Consider the following 19,629-nt stretch of genomic DNA (forward strand, 5'->3'; position numbering starts at 1 on the left):
TTTTTCGGGACGAGAAATAGAATATCTTTGCCTAGGGTGATCGTTGGGCTGTAAAAGCTCCTGATTTATGCTCGTCTCAGCCCAAGCTACGGAACTGCTATTCCAGTTCAAAACCCATGTTAAAAAGTGAACTATTTCCTTTAAGGTAAGGTAAGGTAAGGAGTGCTGAACCTAAGCCAGCACGTGCCCTCCCGTTGTGGGCATCACGCTGCACACTGAAAAGATACTTAATATCGGTGCAGTTTATTACCAAAACGAGGCGGGATGATGGTGATGCCGTATAAATGTCTGCAGTAATGTTTTACATCAATGATTAAATTACACAAAAGCTAGCTAAATGTCAGGCTCCAGTCGCCAGCTAACCTTGAAATGCAACCTGAAAATGCAGCTGCAACCACAGTCTTGGCAAAAGCCAGACGAATCGCAACCACGGCAGGTTCCATAACCTCCATATCCTAGGAACACCGCAACCTATACTAAAATTCGTTGAACAAGTATGCCAGTCCACCATTTCATGAATGCTGTCATCAAAGTTCAAAACAGCAATCGTTGGTTCAATGAAGTTCACGCTCAAATTAACTTATCGACATCGATCAATCACGCAATCAAAGTCAATAATGCACCCTGACGTACTCACGTCCTGCACCAAGTCCAATTCATTCATAAAACGCAGGGCAATCAGTAAACATCGTTGGTCAGATTTTGTGCATAGCCCACGAGTCGGATTGTATGGTCCGGGATCGGCCGCTGATACGATTACGAACCCGAGCAATTATCGCTCAAATCGACACACGACATGTCCTACAGGCTACAAGCAACATAAAGCTTACCTAACAAGTCACTTTCTAACTAAGCACTACCGCACAAATTACTTTGGTCCTATGTTCCGCGTCCAACGCTGAGCAAACATCGCATCATATCCTGAAGAAATCCCTAATGCTCTTCTGGCCCTGAACCTGTTTGATCTGCTTCCCCTTAGCCTTCTTCTCTGCTATAGCTGACGCCTTGCGTCCCGGGGCCGGGTGCTGAGACTTTGGTTTGGTGACGTCAGACGAAACGGAGACATTCTCCTGATCCAGCGCGGCCTCAGTTTTCCGCTTCTTTGCCGCTGGCTTGGTGTTTTTACTGTCATCTTCAAGGATCAGCGTTTTGGCTGCTAGTGGCTGATCAGACGCTGATTTGGAAGGCGCATTTTCTTGGTCCTGGGCTGCTTCAGTCTTCCTCTTCCTCGCAGTTGCTTTGGTTGCGTCGCTCTTTGTCTTAGACGCGTCGCTCGCCTTGGTTTTCGGCCCGCTGGTCTTAGCGTTTTGTGCCGAGTCAAAGAGGGAGCGCTTGGGCTTCTTCGGAGCCCTAGAGGTCTTCGGAGACATAATCTCACTTTCCTGAAAAGTCGAGAGTTTCAGGAAATTCAAAAATGATACGTTTTCCTTGCGCCTGTTTCGAAATCGTGAACAAGGAAAACTTTTCTATGGAACCCTTGACATGCAAAAAATTAACTTCCCAGATTTCCACGTTTCATCAAATATCATCACCTATTTTTCCCCGGTGAAAACATGGCTGTGCACTACAACCCATGGCATCCGAACAAATAATTTCATCAACGCAATCTGCAATTGTTAAAATTAATGAAAGCCAAGTTACATTGTATGATGCACTAACAAAAGAACCACCCAATCCACATCATAAAGTGCTACCCGGACAGATCAGAGACCTGTCTTTCATACTGCACAAATCACACCAATCAACTTTAGTTCCCCCGTCATTCTCCTCTGCGGTACCCCGTCCCCTCTCCGCCCTCCCGAATAACCCCCGTCCCTTCCCTTCTGCCCGCTCTCAGCGTTACCTTCTGCCTGGCCCGGTCGGCGGCCTGCAGCTCCCGGAGCGCGCGCACCCCCTCTCCCTCGGCGTACTTGGTGCCCGACCGAGAGCAGACCAGGGTGGGCCCGGCCACCAGGGGCGGGGTGGGCTCCAGGGGCGAGCCGCCGCCTCCGGCCGGCCGGTCCTCCGCCGCCAGCCAGCCCAGCGAGGCGCCGAACCTGCGGCAGGGCGGGGAACAAGGTCAGAGGCGAATCAGCAATTCGGCGGACCAGGAGGCCCAGTTTAAGACACATTCACTAGTGGAACAGAGATTTATTACAAAGTCAGTACCAGGGACAGACCTGATGCCGATTCAAATGAGAAGCAATGCGATCGACAATATTCGGCGATGTCTGAGACTCTGATTACTGATATAGTTCGCGTATGAGATGCGGTGCTCATGTGCAAGCTATCTTAAATCCATTAACTACGGTCCATGGAACATGGCCCTTATCGTTTGGCGTCTCAACCTACCGTTTGGCGTTTTTAACTCTCCAACCTACCGTTTGGTGGAGGTGGGCGTCTCGCCGGTGCGCGAGATGCCCTTCCTTCTGAGTCGCTCCTCGAGCGAGAGGCCGACGCCGTCATTACTCTCATCCCCGTCCACCTCCGGCGGAGTCCTGACACAGAGAGATGAATGAATGAATGAAAAATAAAGTAATTCATGGACTAATTCATGAATGAAGTAGTTGATTACTGAATTCATTCATTCTTTCATTGAAATAATACCTAACCAAATGAATGAATGAATGAATGAATGAATGAATGAATGAATGAATGAATGAATGAATGAATGAATGAATACAATAACGAAAACAAACGAGCAGTTCAGCGTCCAGAGGAAGGACGTTAAAATTACACAATGGCTACGATCCATTGCTCTTAATTGCTGTATCGTTAGATTGACACTCCGGAAAATATCAGCTCATTATAATAAAAACATATATGGCTGTTGACCCCATTAAGCATGCCTCCAAACGGGCAGCACTGACCTGAAGAGGGACACGACTGAGGGCAGTGCGGCGGGCCGCCGTCCGGGGGTACCCGGACTGGTGACACCGTCCTCCAGAACGCTGAGGTAGTCGGTGACGGGGGGAGCGGCGCACGACAGACGGTCACACAGCCGGCGCACCAGCTGTGAAGAGAGGGTCACACGGGGAGTTAGAGACGCTGAGAGTGGCGGGCAGATAGCACAATTGGTGAGTGATCGCTGCCGATCGCCTGTTGGAAACTGGGCTTAAAATCCAATTGGCAAATGATGCTTCAGACACATTATTGTCCATGGTTGTGTAGAATAGCCCATAGATCTTACAAATAACGCATGCAGGATATCCGATATAATGCATGGAAGAACATTCTATACGTACTACCTAATTCGGTCTGTCCGTAGTCGCCGCCCACCCGCCCAGCACTCTGTCCGTGCTCCTACACACCTGCACGGCCGGTCCTCCGACCACGGCGGTGTCCGTGTCGCCGCTGCCGTCCGCGGCCAGCCGTCCGACCAGCTCCTTCAGTTCAGCGGCCGCCCGGTCCACGGCAGACTGTCTGAGGCGCGCGCCGCGGGACACGCAACCCTTCATGGCGGAGAGCAGACGCTGGCAGCACTTACTGCCGGTGGGCGGAGAGACGGGGGGGGGAGGAGTTCAGGGTCAGTGGTGGGGGCGGTAAACAGTACCAGCAGAGTGACAGCAGAAAATACAGCAGCTCAAAATCAGAAGAGGAAAAACAGTAGCTGGAGGCCCAGCTGCATGAAAATGGAATCGGAATCGATAATGCACATCCCTTTAAAAATGGGCTCCAAGCAAGCGGATGTCTTCTTTATAAGGCTCAACAGCATAAGGCGCAAAGAGCGCAAAACACGAGCTTAACCAGGCGTCCCCGCCTCATCCAGGGATCGGCCAATGTGTCTATCGGTCCGCCCGCCGACCCGCCTCCCCTCTGACCGCCCTGACCTCGGGTCGGCCTCCTCCTCCAGCAGGTCGTGCAGTTTGTGTACGAGCCGCACGAGCGCCTTCAGAGGCGGTGTGCAGCCGTGCAGAGGACAGTCGGCCGGCGGCTGGTAGTTGGCGCCGCCCAGCTCCACACGACGCACGTGAGACACCACCGTCTGACGGGGAGGGGGGGGGGGGGGCGAGACGTTAGAGGAATAATACCTCTCCGGGCGCAGTGAGCACCTCCCCCTGACAACGACATCCATCACTCTCACTGCCGTCCCATGTCCCACCCTATAGATAGATGAATTTGATACCTGGTACATGGGCAGGGCTCTGATACCTTATGCATAGACGAGCTCTGCGATACCTGATGCACAGACAGTCGCTGAAATCCGATACTATGACCCCTGTTACATGGAGTCGCTAATATCTGATACTATGATACCTGATACACGGGAACTGGGAAGTCGCTGATCTTTGATACTATGATACGTGATACCTAGAAAGTCGCTGATATCCGATGCTGTGATGCCTGATACATGGACAGAACGTTGATATCTGATACATTGGTTGAGCTCTACTGATAAAAGGACAGGACGATGATACATGGACTGGAGAGGTATCCACGGGCATAGGAACGTCATGAAGTGGGTGGGCCACCCAGTCAAGGGGCCTCCTTTTCCAGGGGGCCACCTATTTTCAGGGGTCTCTAACCTTTTCCAGAGGTCTCTAACTTTTACCTTGCAATACGCCCCCCGGAAAAGGAGGCCCCTTGACAGGCTGGCCCACCCACTTCATGACGTCCCTACGCCCGTGGAGGCATCTGTACCTGATACATGGGCAGCGCCCTGTGCCGCGCCGTGCGTCGGATGGCCAGGAAGTCGGGCGCGGCCAGCTCGAGCCCCGGAGCCTGGCAGACGGCCGCCAGAGCCAGCTCGTCCCGAGAGTTGATCAGCAGGCGGAACATGGCGCCTGCCGGTACGGAGACATGGGTTATCGGTGGGCTGCGGCACAGACGGTCAGCAACACAGCGGGTCAGCACCCTACGCAGTTCCGCACATGCAGGGCTCACTTTGTCGCTCGCTCGTTTGTCGCCCCAGAAGGCGTCTTACTGTTACATATCAATGTCTTACCTTTGCACCATACAGGCAAATAGATCAAGTTTATAATCAAGTTTATAATTTGATTAGAGAATTACGATGCTTCGAAATAAAGAGCCCTTCAAAACCTAAGGAACTTATCACGGTAACAACTATCTCAACAATCTTAATCAACCACTCACCAACTTGCATAATGGGTGCCGTCCGAAACCTCGGACCAAAGATCAACAGAAATATTATGCCGGCTCCCTTGGATGCTAAAGAAATGAGCGAATCAGTTACCAACAGCCCAGGGTGAGACGATGGTGCATGTATCACAGGTATTCTTCCCGACTGCCCCCCACTGGTATTACTCATCTGAATGACGCCAGCAACTAACGTAAGCGGCTTCACCATACTCCGAATAGCAAATATAGGTACCCTATCACCTGACGTGTTCGCTACAAATATGTCATACCACACACTCAACACACAGTAAATCCTTTCCATCAGCTATACTCTTTTCCGTCAGATACTGCACTGCAGGCCTCATCATTGTTTTCCCCTGAGTCACGTATTATAGGATGACGTTATGTCAGCACAACGACCCCATGTGAGCACGTTTAGTGGCGGGATTTCCCGCCTCCCGGGCGCGTGTCACGAGCTGCTGGCCGCATTAATGACCGCCCGGGGCACCTTTGGCAGGTGTGGGTATCTGAACTCCAGCGGCCTGCCCCACAGCTGGCAGCTGCTCAGACCGACGGAAAACAAGGCTGAGCGCAGGCAGACAGACAGCCAGGCAGACGGACGGACGAGAGACATGACGTATGTCCATGTGGCCGCGGATTTTCCTGACCCCCCCCCCCCCCCCGGTGAAGTCGAGGGGAGTCACCACCTTGTTATAGCTAACCGCAGTTTGTGGTGCAGGGTGTGCAACCGTTCCGGGTGGAACGCCACGGCGGCACTGCCCTTCTTGTACTCTCTGCAGGAACACGGCGGGCAGGGTAATCGCTCGGATTTTTCGGAGGGGGAGACAGCGCGGTTGGCCAACAGAGCTGCGCAAACATGAGGTGCCAGGAGGTGGTCATGGTCAGATAAATATGTATTTGTATTTGTATTTGACAGTTAAAACACTCTCCACAGTAAAGTGGCTATTCCGAGTGTCGCGTCACGGTTAAAAGGAAAAACAAGTTAAGATACACTCATCAATCACATCAAACAGAACACAATTCAAATCACACATTCATCCTTAAACACGCAGATACAACTCGGAAACAGAGCGTTTAAAAGCTCCCAGAGGGAGATGTCTAATGTCATGGGGCAGACGGTTGTACAACTGGGCTATGCTGTAGAGCAGGCGCCGCCTCCCTGCTTCGGTTCTCACGCGTGGGAGAGACAGATCAGTGTCCCGCCGGGTTGAGCGTGAGCGAAGGGAAGAGTTGGCCAGGATTTGGGAGAACATAGTATCCGGCTCTTCGGTGCAGCGTATTTTGTGGAGGAAGTTAAGAGAGTGGATTTCGTACAACTGACGGGCGGTAGGCCAGCCCAGTTCCTCTCGCACGTCCGATATGTGGTCAAATTTTCTTCGGCCGGACACAACGCGCAGCGCAAAATTGAGAACTTTTTGGAGGCGTTGTGTGTTTTTGTCCGACCCGTTTCCATAGACCGAGAGACAATATCGGACGTGCGAGAGGACCAAGGCGCTGACCACAGTAGGCAGAAGTTCACAAGGGATGTGGTGACGCACGTGGGACAGCCCAATGAGGATACCGTTGCATTTTTGGACGAGGGCCGATACGTGAGCGTCCCAGGTGAGGTGCTTGTCGAAAACCACGCCAAGGTTCCTCACCGTGGGGCCCTCACGGATCGTGTCCTCACGGAACCGAATTGAGATGGGATCCAGGCTGCGGCAATTTTGGCGCGAGCCAAAAACTATGAGCTCAGTTTTAGCTGTGTTAACTTTTAAGCCGTTGGTATGAAACCAGGCATCAAAAGAGTCCAAAATTTGTTCTAAAGTGGCGATGAGATGAGGGAGGGAATCTTTTTTGCCAGAAAGTAGAATTTGGGTATCATCAGCGTACTGCACCACGTGCGCCCCGGGAGCGAAAAGAGGGAGGTCATTGGCAAATATTTGGAACAGGAGCGGGCCCAGCGAGGATCCTTGGAACACGCCGATAGGATTGGGTAGAGGATCGGAGAGGACTCGGTTTCCTCGCCCGTCAGTTGTGCAAACTGATTGGGAATGGCCACGGAGGTAAGAGGAAAACCAGGTCGGATCGATAGAATAGGTTTGAAGTTTGGATAGTAGCTTTGAGTGGTCGATGACGTCAAAGCATTTGGAGAGATCGAGGAGACATAGGAGAGTGAGTTCCTGACGGTCGGTGGCAGAGAGGATGTGATCGGATACGGTGGCGAGCGCGGTTTCTGTGGAGAGACAAGAGCGGAAACCGTGCTGGGATGAGGAAAATAGATGGTTGCCAGACATGTAGGTGTACAGCTGCTGCTGAGCAACTTTTTCTACAAGTTTGGCAAAGGCAGGAACAATTGAGATAGGTCGATAGTTGGATGGATCAGTAGGATTGCCCGCTTTGTGGATGGGGTGGACGATAGAGTGCTTCCAGGACGCGGGAAATTCACAGGTTGTGAGACAGGTGTTGACAAAGTAGAGAAAGACGTGACCGATGGAGTCGAAACAGAGGCGTAGGATCCGGATGCTGACACCGTCGGAGCCGGAAGAAGAGGAATTTTTCATGGAAAAAAGGACACATCGGAGAGAGTGAAGGGAAATAGGTTGTAAGGTGAGTGCACAGGCGCCTACTCTAGGTAGTCTGCAAGGAAGAGGAAGGGGCTCCCCCCTGTCTCGGACCTCAGCCGCGACCCGAGGGCCGACCCCCACAAAGTAATCGTTCAGCTCGTTGGGGGTGGCCTCAGGCACGACTCGCTGAGTGGACCTCTTGCCCTCGATCACCTGCCGAAGGTTGCGGAAGGTGGAGGCCGGACCCTGCCTCCTCACCCGGCTAGCAATGTCGTTTTTAACGTCACGACGTATAGCAGATTTTACTTGTTTGTCCAGGGTGAGGAAGGCAGGAGTCCGGCCCTCTCGGGCAAGAAGTCCACGGCGCCGTGCCATGAGTCGCAGGGTGGTGTCCGAGGCAGGGGGTGCAGAGGGGTTGCGAAATTTGAGACACCGTAAGGGAGCATGAAAGTCCAGGATAGGTAAGAGTAGCTCAGTAAAGGCAGCCCACTGATCCGTCAATCCCACACGCGAGAAAACCGGGCTCCAGTCGGTGTGACAGAGCGGATATGAAGTGGATGTCTCAGACGGGTAATCCCCCGTCGGCCGTCGGGTGCTTTCAACATATTTACCACAAAGAAGGTAGGAAGGTACATAAAAACAGCTAAAATAGAGCAAGTGAAACTTCGGAGATTTCAGAGATAACCTGCGTTTTATTATTATCCCGGACCGTTGCCATTTTTCCTTGACCTTGACACACGGAAAGGCATATCTTCTTAGGTTGGTAACTATTCTCACGCTTTTATATTTTGCTGTTGAATTCGATACCTAACGGTTTCAAAATATATTTACGCGTCCTCTTTCATGCATTGCGTTGTTGTTACTTGTCGTACATGTCTCCTGCCAATTTTAGTGCGTTTGACCCCACTAATAATTGAACTGGAAGATCTCTGTCTCGAACCAAGGCCATATATAGTTCTCGAACGGTATGCACGGAGAAAAGTGGACGGGGCAAAGTGGACACTCAGGACAGCATCCACCATAAGCTCTTTCCCCCTGGACAACAAACATTATTTGATGTTAAAATGTATCGTCATCCGTTCATTTCGGGCACTTTTTGGTTACCCGAAAATGCAATTCAATGTTTTTCCATGATTGTCCTTGCATTGCTTATCGGTGGGAAGATGACAAAATGAGAATCTATCCTCGTTTAAACCTCTTTACCATCAAAAACTCTAGTTGTACATGAGACAAGTATCCTGTTCCTCATATCGAGGTAAGTGGTTACCAGTGTCCGCTTTGCCCCGGGGTTGAGGCAAAGTGAACAAAATACACATGCTTTAAGTTTTGTCAATATCTCCTATACATGAACGTCTTCAGAAATGAAACGAAGTTTAACCCGCGCCCTGATGGGGGGGGCCATTTTGGCCCCCCCTGTGGTTTTTCTTAAATAGCGAGAAAACGGCGGCGCGCAGCGCCGCCAAATTTTGGGTACCTTACCGGGCATCAATTTGACACCTTCACACAAAATTTCAAGTCACAGGTCACCTCAGGTCAGGAGTTATTGAGGTCAAACTGAGGTCATGTTTGAGCAAAAATGAGCAAAAAACATGACATCTTGAAACGCTCACCAATTCTACAGTTAACAAGCAATTTTAAAGTTCTTTATGTGGTTGTGTAGAGAAAAGACGGCGCTACAAAACTGCTATCTCTGATTTTCGAAATTTTGGGATTTTGACCCCCAAAAATAAAAAAACTGATTTTTTAGAAAAACTCAAAAAATTTCCAAAACATTTTCGAATTTCGAAAAAACCGGAACATATGTGATAGTCCCTGCGCTCTTTGATATACATACCAAATTTCAGATCGATACCTCTTTTTTTGGCCAAGTTATAGCGAAAAAACTGTTAAAAATTGATGACGTCAAATTTTTGAACTCAATTTTTAGCAGTTCTAGACCTCGTAGCGCAAAACGGAGACCACCATTGAACTCCCCGTGACGAGCTGCATCGAATCGATACCCATTTTATGCAAAAATATCAACTTTGAAATTTGACCTAATTTGACCTGAGCTTGACCTGACCTTGACCAAAACGTGACCTAAGCTGGCCCTAAAGTCTGTCTGACCCACATAATCGCATTTGTCATGTAAAATGGACCATAAAACATGTATCACACGACACTTTCATATTGTGACCCCCCAGTGACCTGACCTCTGTGACCTGACCTGGTATCAGTGACCTCAAATAGCAAAATATGTGTTTGAAGAACATTTCTCCATCGATGATTTTCAATGAAATGCATTTTACTCGATTTTACAACGCATTTCTTGAAATGCCTGTAAACGGTGAAAATTCGACCTTTGACCTGACCTGTGACGTCATCGGTTTGACCGAGGTCAATGAAATTGGGTCACAAGGTAGTTCCCCGCTGGGGCTATCCAACACCGTTTACCGCTTGTCGCTATGTTGCGTGGTTCTCGAGATCTGAGGGGGGGGGGCAAAATGCCCCCCCCCCCATCAGACCGCGTTGCTCGGCAGACCCCATCTGGGCGCGGGTTAAATGAAAGACAATTTAACAGAGATCATATTGGCATTGAAGGAATCTTTCCAAGTTAAAAAATGAAGAGTCAGCACCGAAGTGTTAGGGTGAAGTGTCAGGATGTCCACTTTGCCCTACTCTCCCTGCACCACGTACACACGTCATTCATCCCCTTTGAGTTCGGTGCCGCCGGCGAACCCCCCCCCCCCCCCCGTGGGGGAAGTGTGACGTCACGGCGCTGATATCACATCCGCCGGCTATTGCTGCTCCGGCGGTACGTATGTATGTGTGTCTGTGTACTGTGTATGTATAGACGGCGCCGGTACCGGTAGCGCGAAATCTGTCTGCGCAGTTTGTCCGTCTGGACAGGCCGGGCTCTGCAGCGCAGTGAAGGGGTCAGTTTCTAGGTACCGCGGCGGTCTGAAAAGGAACAGGAAGGGAGATGATGGGTGAATTCACGGAATGTGTTTCGTGGGGACGACACGGCCTGGGGTGTCCTGGTGATAACTACTAATTCCACGATTCGTTATGGTTCAGTTACATGAGAAAATGGATGGCAAGAATTTGTGTCATGTGCGCCTATACGTCCGGTGGACTTCCATAGCTCGACCCGCCCCCTCCGGGGTATTCAGCAGAACACGCCGTTGTGAGAGGGCAGGCGGTTTTACCTCCGAACGATGATCGTAAAGAGACGGAGAAAACGGTAATCGAATGCTCTCAACAAAACAAATCTTGATAGCTCAAAACTTTTCGGAATCTTGGTCAAAGGTCAGATCAAGGTCAGGTCAATCAAAACCACACGCTTCAACATTGTTGACTTCAGTATCCAGTCCAGCTGGCGAGGTTGATCACAAAAAGTCCGTTTGCAGGCTACCAGGACAGGCTGCTTGCAGGAGTATATGCAATTACGAATACAATACTACGTTTCAGTATTCAATAGGCATTGAACTTTGAATAGGCAATAGGCAAATTTTATCAACATATGCGAAACAGGTGGATCATAAGGCGAATAAAAAACTTGAGATACATAGGTATATCGGAAAATAAGGGGAGTAAAAACGTCTTGCGCCACGGCGCGCGATGGGTATCGTTGTCCGTGTATCGGCTATTTTCCCTGATGTCTACCTGCGTACCCGTGCACTGTGGAGTGTGGACGCACTCGGTTACGTGGGGCGTGTATCCGAGCCTCTCTGTCTGTGACGTGAATCACCCACCGCTCGCTAGCAGAGCGTCACGGCTGGGCGGGGGCGGGGGCGGGGGCGGCTATATACGTCGGCCGGGGCGGCGGCCACCTCACACAGTCGCTCCAGCGAGCAGCGGAAGGCAGTCTGATAGTGCTATTACAGGGCGACAGACGTGAGACGGTACAGGGACGGGATGACGACTGCACGGAGGCTGGTGGCGTGTCTCGCCGTGCTACTGTGTGCTGCAGCCGACACACGAGCCAACAGTGAGTGCCTCTGCTCGACTGGGCGCTATTTCTAAACAGTCTCAATTTACCTATTTATCGATGCTTAATGATTTGAGTAATGAGATACGCTTGCAGCAAAAACCGTAAACATCAGTTTGACTTTCGCGTGCATGTAAGAACGAATATAATCATTTCGGCTTTTGTCTGCTCATGTTATCTAAATAGCGATTCAATTTTAATGAAGTACGAAACAATTATGCTCCCTCTCTATCTGAATTTTGCCCGGTCTCTGGCAGTCGTTTTCGGCGGACCTCAGACGCCTCGGCAGCCGCCCCGAGGACTAGGCCCGCCGCACTCTGCCCTGGGAGCACACTGCTCCATGCCGGCTGGAGCGCCGGGCCTCTGCAAAAGGATCCAGGATTGTCCCTCGCTGATGGGCCATCTCAGGAGCGGCAACATCCAGCTCCTAAAGCAGCTGGTGTGCGGCAAGGCCAGGTCACAGACCTTGCTGGTAAGAGATCTGCCAACGTTTTCGATAGGGATGTGTGGACTGCTCACTTGTGGCATGTTGTGGTAACGCAGTCTTTTATGCATGTTCCAAACAATGAGTTAAGATGGAATTTATGCGTTCATATTTATACCAAATATGGTGAAATTGACGAAGAGTAAATTTTTTATGAAACGAGACACTAATTAGTGAAAGGCGACATTACCAACATCTATGAATTTTATGTCTCTCTGGACTCTCACGTCCCTCTCCCCGCGTCTGACCCCCCCTCCCGTTCACCCCCAGTGCTGTCCGGACGGGGTGGCCCCTCCCCCTCCCACTGCCGCGCCGTCCCCCACTGCGGACACATGCGGCATCACGACCAAGTACCAGCCGCCGCGCGTGGTGGGCGGGGAGCCGGTGCAGGCGGTCGGCACGTTCCCCTGGATGGTGGCCCTGAGGTACGACCTGCGCAAGATGTTCCAGTGCGGCGCGGCAGTGATCGGCAGGAGGTGGCTGCTCACCGCGGCACACTGTGTCAACATCCCCGGAGGACCGTGAGTTCGGGGGGGGGGGTGAGTTGGGGGTGAGTTGGGGAGGGGTAGGCTGGGCTTGGAACAGTAGGCTGGGTGGGAAGGGGAACGTTTTATTAGTTCAGTTTATGCAGTCCATTATCAGCTGTCTTCCTAAACTTGCCTGCCGCATCCTCATCAAATGGCATGCTCCTTTCACAACTCCTCTCCTCTCCTTCTCTCCAGGCTCCAGCATGCCTCCTCTTTGCTCCTCTACGCAGTTCCTTTTTCGCACATCCACCATCATTCCCCTTTTTGTTCAAATATTATCCCCGGACACACGACCTCCAAACCTCGTCACCGTCTCTGTCTAAACGGCGTCTGGTGTCACCGTTTCAGGGTGGGGGCTCGTATCGGCGACCTCAACTTGTACACGACCACCGACGACGACGTGGCGCACCCGCCTCAGGACATAGAGGTGGAGCGGCTGATCCGGCACCCGGGCTACCGCCGCACCTTCCGCGGCCTCAACAACGACGTGGCGCTCGTCAAGCTCAGGAGCGACATCGAGTACTCCGGTGAGCGGCGGGCTTTTGTGACGCCCTTTCGTCTTTCATGGTTCATTGCTGCATTAGGTGTTTGGTGCTTAAGAAAAATGGAAAAGGTACGAAGACATCAGTCATCAATAATAGTGAAACATTTTCAATTCTGCAGACACAGCGTGACTTGAGCTTGATTACAATTTGTACTTGATAATAAGCAATGCATTTCCCTAAACAGGGATGGATTTGGTCAGAAATAGCGCATATAACACCAATGACTACTTTTAGGTATTTACTAGTCGATATTAAATCACCGATCATCAAATTAATCCATCGGTCAATCACTTGGTCAAAACATTTGAGTCATGGGGTTTCTTTAATTTCCAGCCTTGCATCTACATAAAATTTCAGACCGACTGCTCCTTTTTCACGTCTGACTACTCCGTTACAGATATTGTCCGGCCCATCTGTTTGCCCACCAAGAAGTCGGAGGTTCAGCCATCGGGAAAGACGGTGATCGCCGGATGGGGCCTGACCGAACATGGTGGGTTTATAGGACGGTATCGAGCTCACTGCTCAGCAAGGATTACAAATGATTTCAACATACCTGAGCTTCACCCTGAACCAATTTGTCATAGCAAATAAAGGAAAGCATGCATAAAAATCGCTGTAGGCCTCGCGTTTGTATGAGGCGTAAATAGACATAACCACCTTCCGCCTGCGCAATGCACATAAACGTTCAACTTGTTAGTGTTAGATGCATCCAGAACTATAAGCCCGCGCACTAATAGGTACTAATTCATAAAAAAATGTTCACTTACCAATCATTAAACCAAAAAGGCATTATTCACTTATACCGACTGAGGAATAGCTCGTCGTTTGTGCGCCAGAATTGTCTGTTTGCCGCTACCAGTTGCGCACATCTCTCCACAGGTGGAAGGGACGGCACCAACGTGATGCACTACGCGGAGCTGAACATCACCGACGTCCGCACGTGTCAGAGCAACTACCTGAGGTCGCGCAACCACCACGTGGACCCGGAGCAGCACCTGTGTGCCACGGGCAATGTGACCGCCAGGGGACACGTGCTGTCCGGCTGCCAGCCCGGAGACGACAGCCTAGACTGCCAGGGAGGCGTCGATACATGCAAGGTGCGAATACCGGCCGGTTGGGGAGATGGATTAGCTGCGGGTGGCTTATGGTACCGTAATCCACGCCATTTAACTACAGATGCACTGCCATCATAATGTTATTTGTGAAAGATTGATGCAACACCTTAGGGGAACATGGCAATTTGGGGTCAAAGTGATAAATTACTGTGGATTTATTCACACTGTTTGGCGCTTGTGGATATCCTTTCCTCCGTTCATCACTACGAGTGTCTTGCACTGCTGGTAGACGCAACACCTCGCCCCTGACCGCCCCCGTTCGCTGGTTTCAGGGTGACAGCGGCGGACCGCTGATGAGCTACGAGAAGCTGCCGCAGGGGGTGGTGCGTCTCACTGCTGTGGGCGTGGTCTCGTTCGCCATCGGCTGCGGCAGCCCGCTGCTGCCGGGGGTGTACACCCGCGTGGACTCGTACATCGACTGGATACAGGAGACGATGGCTGCGCACGGCGGCCGGTAGGGGGCGGAGCGGAGCGAAGGGAGGGAGAGGGGGCAGATCGTGAAGGAAAGCTTGATATTAGGAAATTGACTGAAGACTCTGAGAGAAGAAGACTATAAGTTTAAGTGAGTTTGAATAATGGTGAATGAAAGAATGAAGGGGCCAGTAGAGGTGAAAGAGAGAGTGTAAGAAAGACAGAGGCTGGCCTGTTACTTATTGTCAAGAAATAAGTGTTGTTTCAGACGACGGTTGATTACGAGCAAGCGAAGTCTTACGCAGAGTAGCAGAAATTCCTGAGCATGAGCGGCCGGCCGGCCAGCCGTGCGGACGCTTTTGCGAAACCTATGTCTCCGCAACCACTAGACCGGTTTACTTGCGGTAATGTTTTTTTTTTTTTTTAGGGTAGCTTCATTCCTTCGACCATGTGTTGGACTATTTCCCATGCATGTGGGTGGCCCCTTATGCACGTGCCACGTGGAAAATGAAAAGGTGTGTAATATAGTTCGTTTGATAGTCTAGTGTTTGCGTTGTAAAAAAAAAAAAAAACGCTGTTGACCACTTCACGGTACATTGTCCAAACCAGAGCTGCGGAATCGATGGATTTTCGGTGGAAACGTGACTGCATTGCCGGGGACTGCACCCGCTCCGGCTCGGACGGCGCTTAGACACACAGGGGGTTTTTGGGCGCCCGGACTACAGTGGTCATCGGCGGCTTAGGCACACAGTACGTCAAGCATACATATACGTCATATCCCACAGGCTAATGGAAATTATAGGACCATTTAAGGAAACGAAGTAGGGAGCTCTGTGACAAGCAGATCGAACAAGGAAGCGAAAGGGTCGGGCTCATTTTAAACTTCATTACAAGGTATCAGTTTTGTAGCAACTGCAATATATCGGTAATTACTGGGCCGATTGCGCTGTAACTTGGCAAGTAGGTAGGCATCCACCAGGTAATACATTCCCATGTGTCACGGTTGGGGTGCTGCTGCACGCGCGCACGTGCAGGGGTCGCTTCCAGATCTCGAGAACGGCTGAACCGATTGCGCCTAAATTTGGTACACGGTTAGGGACCGATTAGTAAGGTGCCGTGCAAAAGTCAGTTGGGATTCAGTTTGCACGTCCGCACGTGCAGGGTGCAGCTATCAGATCTCGAGAACGGCTGGGCCGATTGCACAAAAATTTGGCATACCGATAGAGACCGGTTGGGTAGGGTGCCGTGCACAAGTCAGTTTAAAGAATCCCTCGCAATACGAGACTCTCGCTCGCACATTTGTCGCCCCCAAAAGGCGTTTTACTGGTTTCTAATAATCAATTAAACATGTTAAGCCGAATAGCCAGCAAACAGTGAGCGAGCCGCACTAGCTCAGTGGCTGTCGGTACTCACCGATCATGTTCCTGACGTGGCCGTCGGTAGCCGAGGCCGGCTCCTGCTCCTGCCGCGCCGGCTGCACGTCCACACAGTGCCACACGGTCCGCACCAGCTCCAGCTGCCCAGTCCGCCCGGCTGCGCTCGGCTCCCCCTCCGCCGGCTCTCGGCTCTCTCCACCCTCCTCCTCCGGCCCGGCTGTCGATTCCTCCCCTCCCGTCACCGGCCGGACGGCCACCGGCTCCTCACCAGTCAGCAGGGCGGCCAGGGCGCGCTCCAGCAGGCTGGGCGGACGGCCGAGCACCACCGCCGGCCGCTGCCAGTCGGGCACACCGTCCGCCGCGGCGCGGAGTCGGCGCAACGCGCGCACCACCGCCGGTCCGTCCACCAGGTGACTGGCGGCCAGGTAGCGCGCGTAGGCGGCCGAGTCGGGGTCGCCGCCGGAGGGCTCGGCCGAGTCGGGGTCGCCGCCGGAGGGCTCGGCCGAGTCGGAGCCGTCGTAGATGGCGTTGTTGTTGAGCCGCTGGTGGACGGCCAGCACGTCGCTGGCCTGGGCGCAGAACTCGCCGCACTCCTGAGAGGAGAACGGGGTGGTAATGGTGAGGATCCACAGCTCATACGACGACACATGTCGCAAAAATGGACAATGCCGTGCCCGACGAGGTCACTCTACGATTAACTCAAGAAACTGTCAACACAAGGTGACCTTAAACTTACACTCAGACACTCATGCAGCTGGGGGTGCCAGAGAATCGCAATATGCTCAACATTTATGAAACGTTTGCCACATTCTGAAGAATCTCACTGCACCCAAAAGACGCTTTTTTATATATGTGGTAGCTGTAGGTGCGCACGGGACGTTGGAGACCGACCTGCTTCATCCGTTCGCCGATGCAGAGCTGTATTGTCCTGAGCGAGTCTGCCTCACTAATATGGAGCACATTCCACTTAGCAAACGATCCGTGCTGACGGCAAATCTGTAAAAAGAGGTTGCATCAGATGGCAGAAATTGCAGGATTACAATCAACATCACCATTCTGAAAACTAGATGCCTATTCACAAAACCATACGAGAAACCCCGTAAAAAGTATGCTTTTAAATGCCACCCAATGGCTTTGCAATGTTATTTTGATGTCTGCCAGTACTTGCCATGTCAATGCCATGTCAAAATGAAGACAGCCAGGATTCCTTCCTGGAGCTCATTCTAAATCTCAGCTGTATGATGCTTCAGGTATAAGTGCTGATGTGTCAGCATCAGTGTGATAAACTGGGCCACAGCAAAATTATCCAGTACCCACCTGCAGAGCTCTCTCCATGACCGTCGGAAAACTGCTGGTGGGACATGTGGAGAACCTGAACTGGAGCAGGGGCTGCTCTCCACTGTGCTGCAATTCTCCTGCCTCCGTTGACAGAATGTGTTCCACAGCAGCTTCACTGATACTCTCATCCTCAACTAGGTAACACAGTGGTGACATAGTTGAGGTCTGAAAACAGGAAAGAGAACACCTTCAAACATTCATCGTTTTATTTTGATTTGGGTTAATATATGATGATAATGTTGCAAAGGATAGCTATTTCTATTCCTAGGTACAGAACAGCTCCAGCCCAGCCTGGAAAAATACATGTTATGCCGAATATGTCCGGCGTACTGGCGGGATTGCCCCGATTGCGCTGGTGTAACTTCACGTGCGCCAAATTCAGCGCATGGCGGCGGCTGAATTTTTCGGCGCAGGGCGGCCACATAATTTTTTTTCGCGAAAGACGGTCACCGAATAGTCGGCACACTAGTCAATCTAGCGGCAGATTCCCCTTGGGTTTTGGGATGAGACGTCCCCCCCCCCCCGACCCGATCGTCGCGTGCTCGAACTGACGAGCCGCCATGGCCCATGAGTCTACTCATCGGAGGAGCGGCCGCCAGGTGAGGCCTCAACCCTCGGCCTCGGCGTGGAAACAGGTATGGAAGACCTTGTTGAACATCGCCGAGCGTCATGAAATAATACTGCAGTGGATTCCTGCCCACTGCGGTATCGAGGGGAAAGAGGGCGCGGACGACCTGGCAAAACAAGCGGCCGCCCTGCCCTCAAACGCCCGCTTGCTGACCATGGCCATTAATTATGCGGCCTCGCATCAATGGCGCGACAACTGGTTAGTCATTATTCAAGCCACTCCTCGGGAGCACGCCACTGCTCCATATCCCCGGAGAGGGCCGAGAGGACGCCGTTTCAAAGCATCAGATGAGGGCGGACCTCTGGGGCCGCTCGCTCCAGTATGTGCACCGAATCGGCTGTCTCCACTCCGCGGCGTGCCAGCATTGCCCAGACAAGCGGTGCCTCGCGCCTCGCGGTGCTTTGCGCCGTGTGCCAATTTAGCCAAAAGAGGCTGATGTGCCGGAGTACGTGCTGCTCCGCTGCCCGGCCATCGCTGGCTCCCGCCAGTCTCGAACACACCGCTCCACCGATTTTAGCGTAGATTTTTGTGGCCGCGGAACTTTCGGCTCCGGTCTTGTTTTATGGCACACCGCTACAGCGCTCTAGCGTAACAATATTGAGATATTGGTTTTCCGTAGAAATAAAAACTTGTTTCGAGTTTCGACTCTCAAACATGGGAGAGCATCCAAGGCTCCAGGAACACTCTGGTTGATATAGCCTTGCTCAGTAGATGCAAACATGTGCTTTATATAAAAGTGGCTTGATTTCAGCACAAAAAGGCATCCAATTTTTGGCACACATGCAGAAATTTCAGTGCAAAAGCACTTGCGCCAAATTTCAGCGCAAGAGGGTCTCACAGGCGTCCGGCATAGGGTATGGATGTTTTCCAATCTGGGCTCAAGCATCAAATTAAAAAAACATCAAATTTCAATGTTTGATTCTGATTCATGTCTCGAACAGCCTAAGCAGGTAACTACCTGGGTACCTGGGGCCGTATTCACGTCGATCATTATCGTAAGAATTTTCTTAAGTTTGACCTACTTCTTAAGTAAATTTTTTTAATCACGTGAACTCCGTCGATAAAAACTTACGAAGTGTCGACGTGAATACCAAATTATACTTACGAAAGAAAATCGACTTACGAAGTCGACGTGAATACGGCCCCTGTTTTTGCTGGTACGAGCCTTATCAATTATCATAAAATGAAAAGCCCTTCTCATCCTAATTTGAATTAGAGTGATGAAGCTTTATAGGCTGGATTTAATGAAAAAAAACTTATAAAACAAACAACAAAGTCCCACCGTGATTTTGGGCTCCAGACTTGGAATCAAAATAAAAAATCCTACCAAAATATCCGGATATACCTACCCTACCCTTCGTCCGATTCGTCCGACTCTTGGTGTCCGACTCAATCCGAACCAACCGAACGGGCGCGCGCGCGACGCGGCGGATCAAAGGCCATGCGCAATAAATGAATCAAGTGCGCTATCATTGTATGATTTTTCTTAAGTAGAATATGACGTCATCAAAAATTATTTTTTGAATCATTTCAAACGTAAAAAATGGTTAAAAAGTTACAGTATCGCTTTTTGCTTGTTTTTTTTCTTCAATGGAACCTTATATCGATCC

At 51.2% G+C, this 19,629-nt stretch overlaps 2 protein-coding genes across 4 annotated transcripts; one reads left to right on the forward strand and one right to left on the reverse strand.

Annotated features, from left to right (window-relative positions):
• Positions 1–227: 227 nt before the first annotated feature.
• Positions 228–19,422, reverse strand: LOC122394434. 3 transcript variants are annotated; one of them, XM_043391307.1, is made up of 12 exons: positions 19,374–19,393; positions 17,371–17,556; positions 16,945–17,049; positions 16,573–16,646; positions 16,091–16,542; positions 4,621–4,763; positions 3,810–3,964; positions 3,291–3,465; positions 2,850–2,992; positions 2,361–2,477; positions 1,844–2,036; positions 228–1,382 (listed from the first exon to the last, which is right to left on the reverse strand). In XM_043391307.1, the coding sequence occupies exons 2-12, from the start codon at positions 17,545–17,547 to the stop codon at positions 915–917; spliced, it is 2,202 nt and encodes a 733-aa protein (XP_043247242.1). In that variant the 5' UTR covers positions 17,548–17,556; positions 19,374–19,393; the 3' UTR covers positions 228–914. The 3 variants fall into 3 exon arrangements, with proteins under 3 accessions (XP_043247242.1, XP_043247244.1, XP_043247243.1); XM_043391309.1 differs by having other exon boundaries at positions 16,091–16,646; positions 19,374–19,422; XM_043391308.1 differs by having other exon boundaries at positions 16,091–16,646; positions 19,369–19,419.
• Positions 11,411–15,216, forward strand: LOC122394435 (CLIP domain-containing serine protease 14D-like). Its single transcript, XM_043391310.1, has 7 exons — positions 11,411–11,595; positions 11,853–12,067; positions 12,350–12,600; positions 12,955–13,133; positions 13,549–13,641; positions 14,031–14,248; positions 14,539–15,216. Exons 1-7 carry the CDS (start codon positions 11,523–11,525, stop codon positions 14,722–14,724), a joined length of 1,215 nt encoding a protein of 404 aa, XP_043247245.1. The 5' UTR covers positions 11,411–11,522; the 3' UTR covers positions 14,725–15,216.
• Positions 19,423–19,629: the final 207 nt, after the last annotated feature.

This window comes from Amphibalanus amphitrite, unplaced genomic scaffold (assembly GCF_019059575.1).
Source record: "Amphibalanus amphitrite isolate SeventyFive unplaced genomic scaffold, NRLGWU_Aamphi_draft 000591F_arrow, whole genome shotgun sequence".
In the NCBI taxonomy this organism is placed as follows: Eukaryota; Metazoa; Arthropoda; class Thecostraca; order Balanomorpha; family Balanidae; genus Amphibalanus; species Amphibalanus amphitrite.

What these genes read in the sequence shown, in the direction of transcription:
- LOC122394435 (XM_043391310.1), top strand. Translation starts at nt 11,523, where the DNA reads ATGACGACTGCACGGAGGCTGGTGGCGTGTCTCGCCGTGCTACTGTGT. An exon ending in CCAGGTCACAGACCTTGCTG is followed by an intron (nt 12,068 to 12,349) that starts GTAAGAGATCTG and finishes GTTCACCCCCAG; the next exon opens with TGCTGTCCGGACGGGGTGGC. An exon ending in GTCAACATCCCCGGAGGACC is followed by an intron (nt 12,601 to 12,954) that starts GTGAGTTCGGGG and finishes TCACCGTTTCAG; the next exon opens with GGTGGGGGCTCGTATCGGCG.
- LOC122394434 (XM_043391309.1), bottom strand. Translation starts at nt 17,547, where the DNA reads ATGTCACCACTGTGTTACCTAGTTGAGGATGAGAGTATCAGTGAAGCT. An exon ending in TCAGTCGTGTCCCTCTTCAG is followed by an intron (nt 2,478 to 2,849) that starts GTCAGTGCTGCC and finishes TCTCTGTGTCAG; the next exon opens with GACTCCGCCGGAGGTGGACG. An exon ending in CCGACCGGGCCAGGCAGAAG is followed by an intron (nt 1,383 to 1,843) that starts GTAACGCTGAGA and finishes TCGACTTTTCAG; the next exon opens with GAAAGTGAGATTATGTCTCC.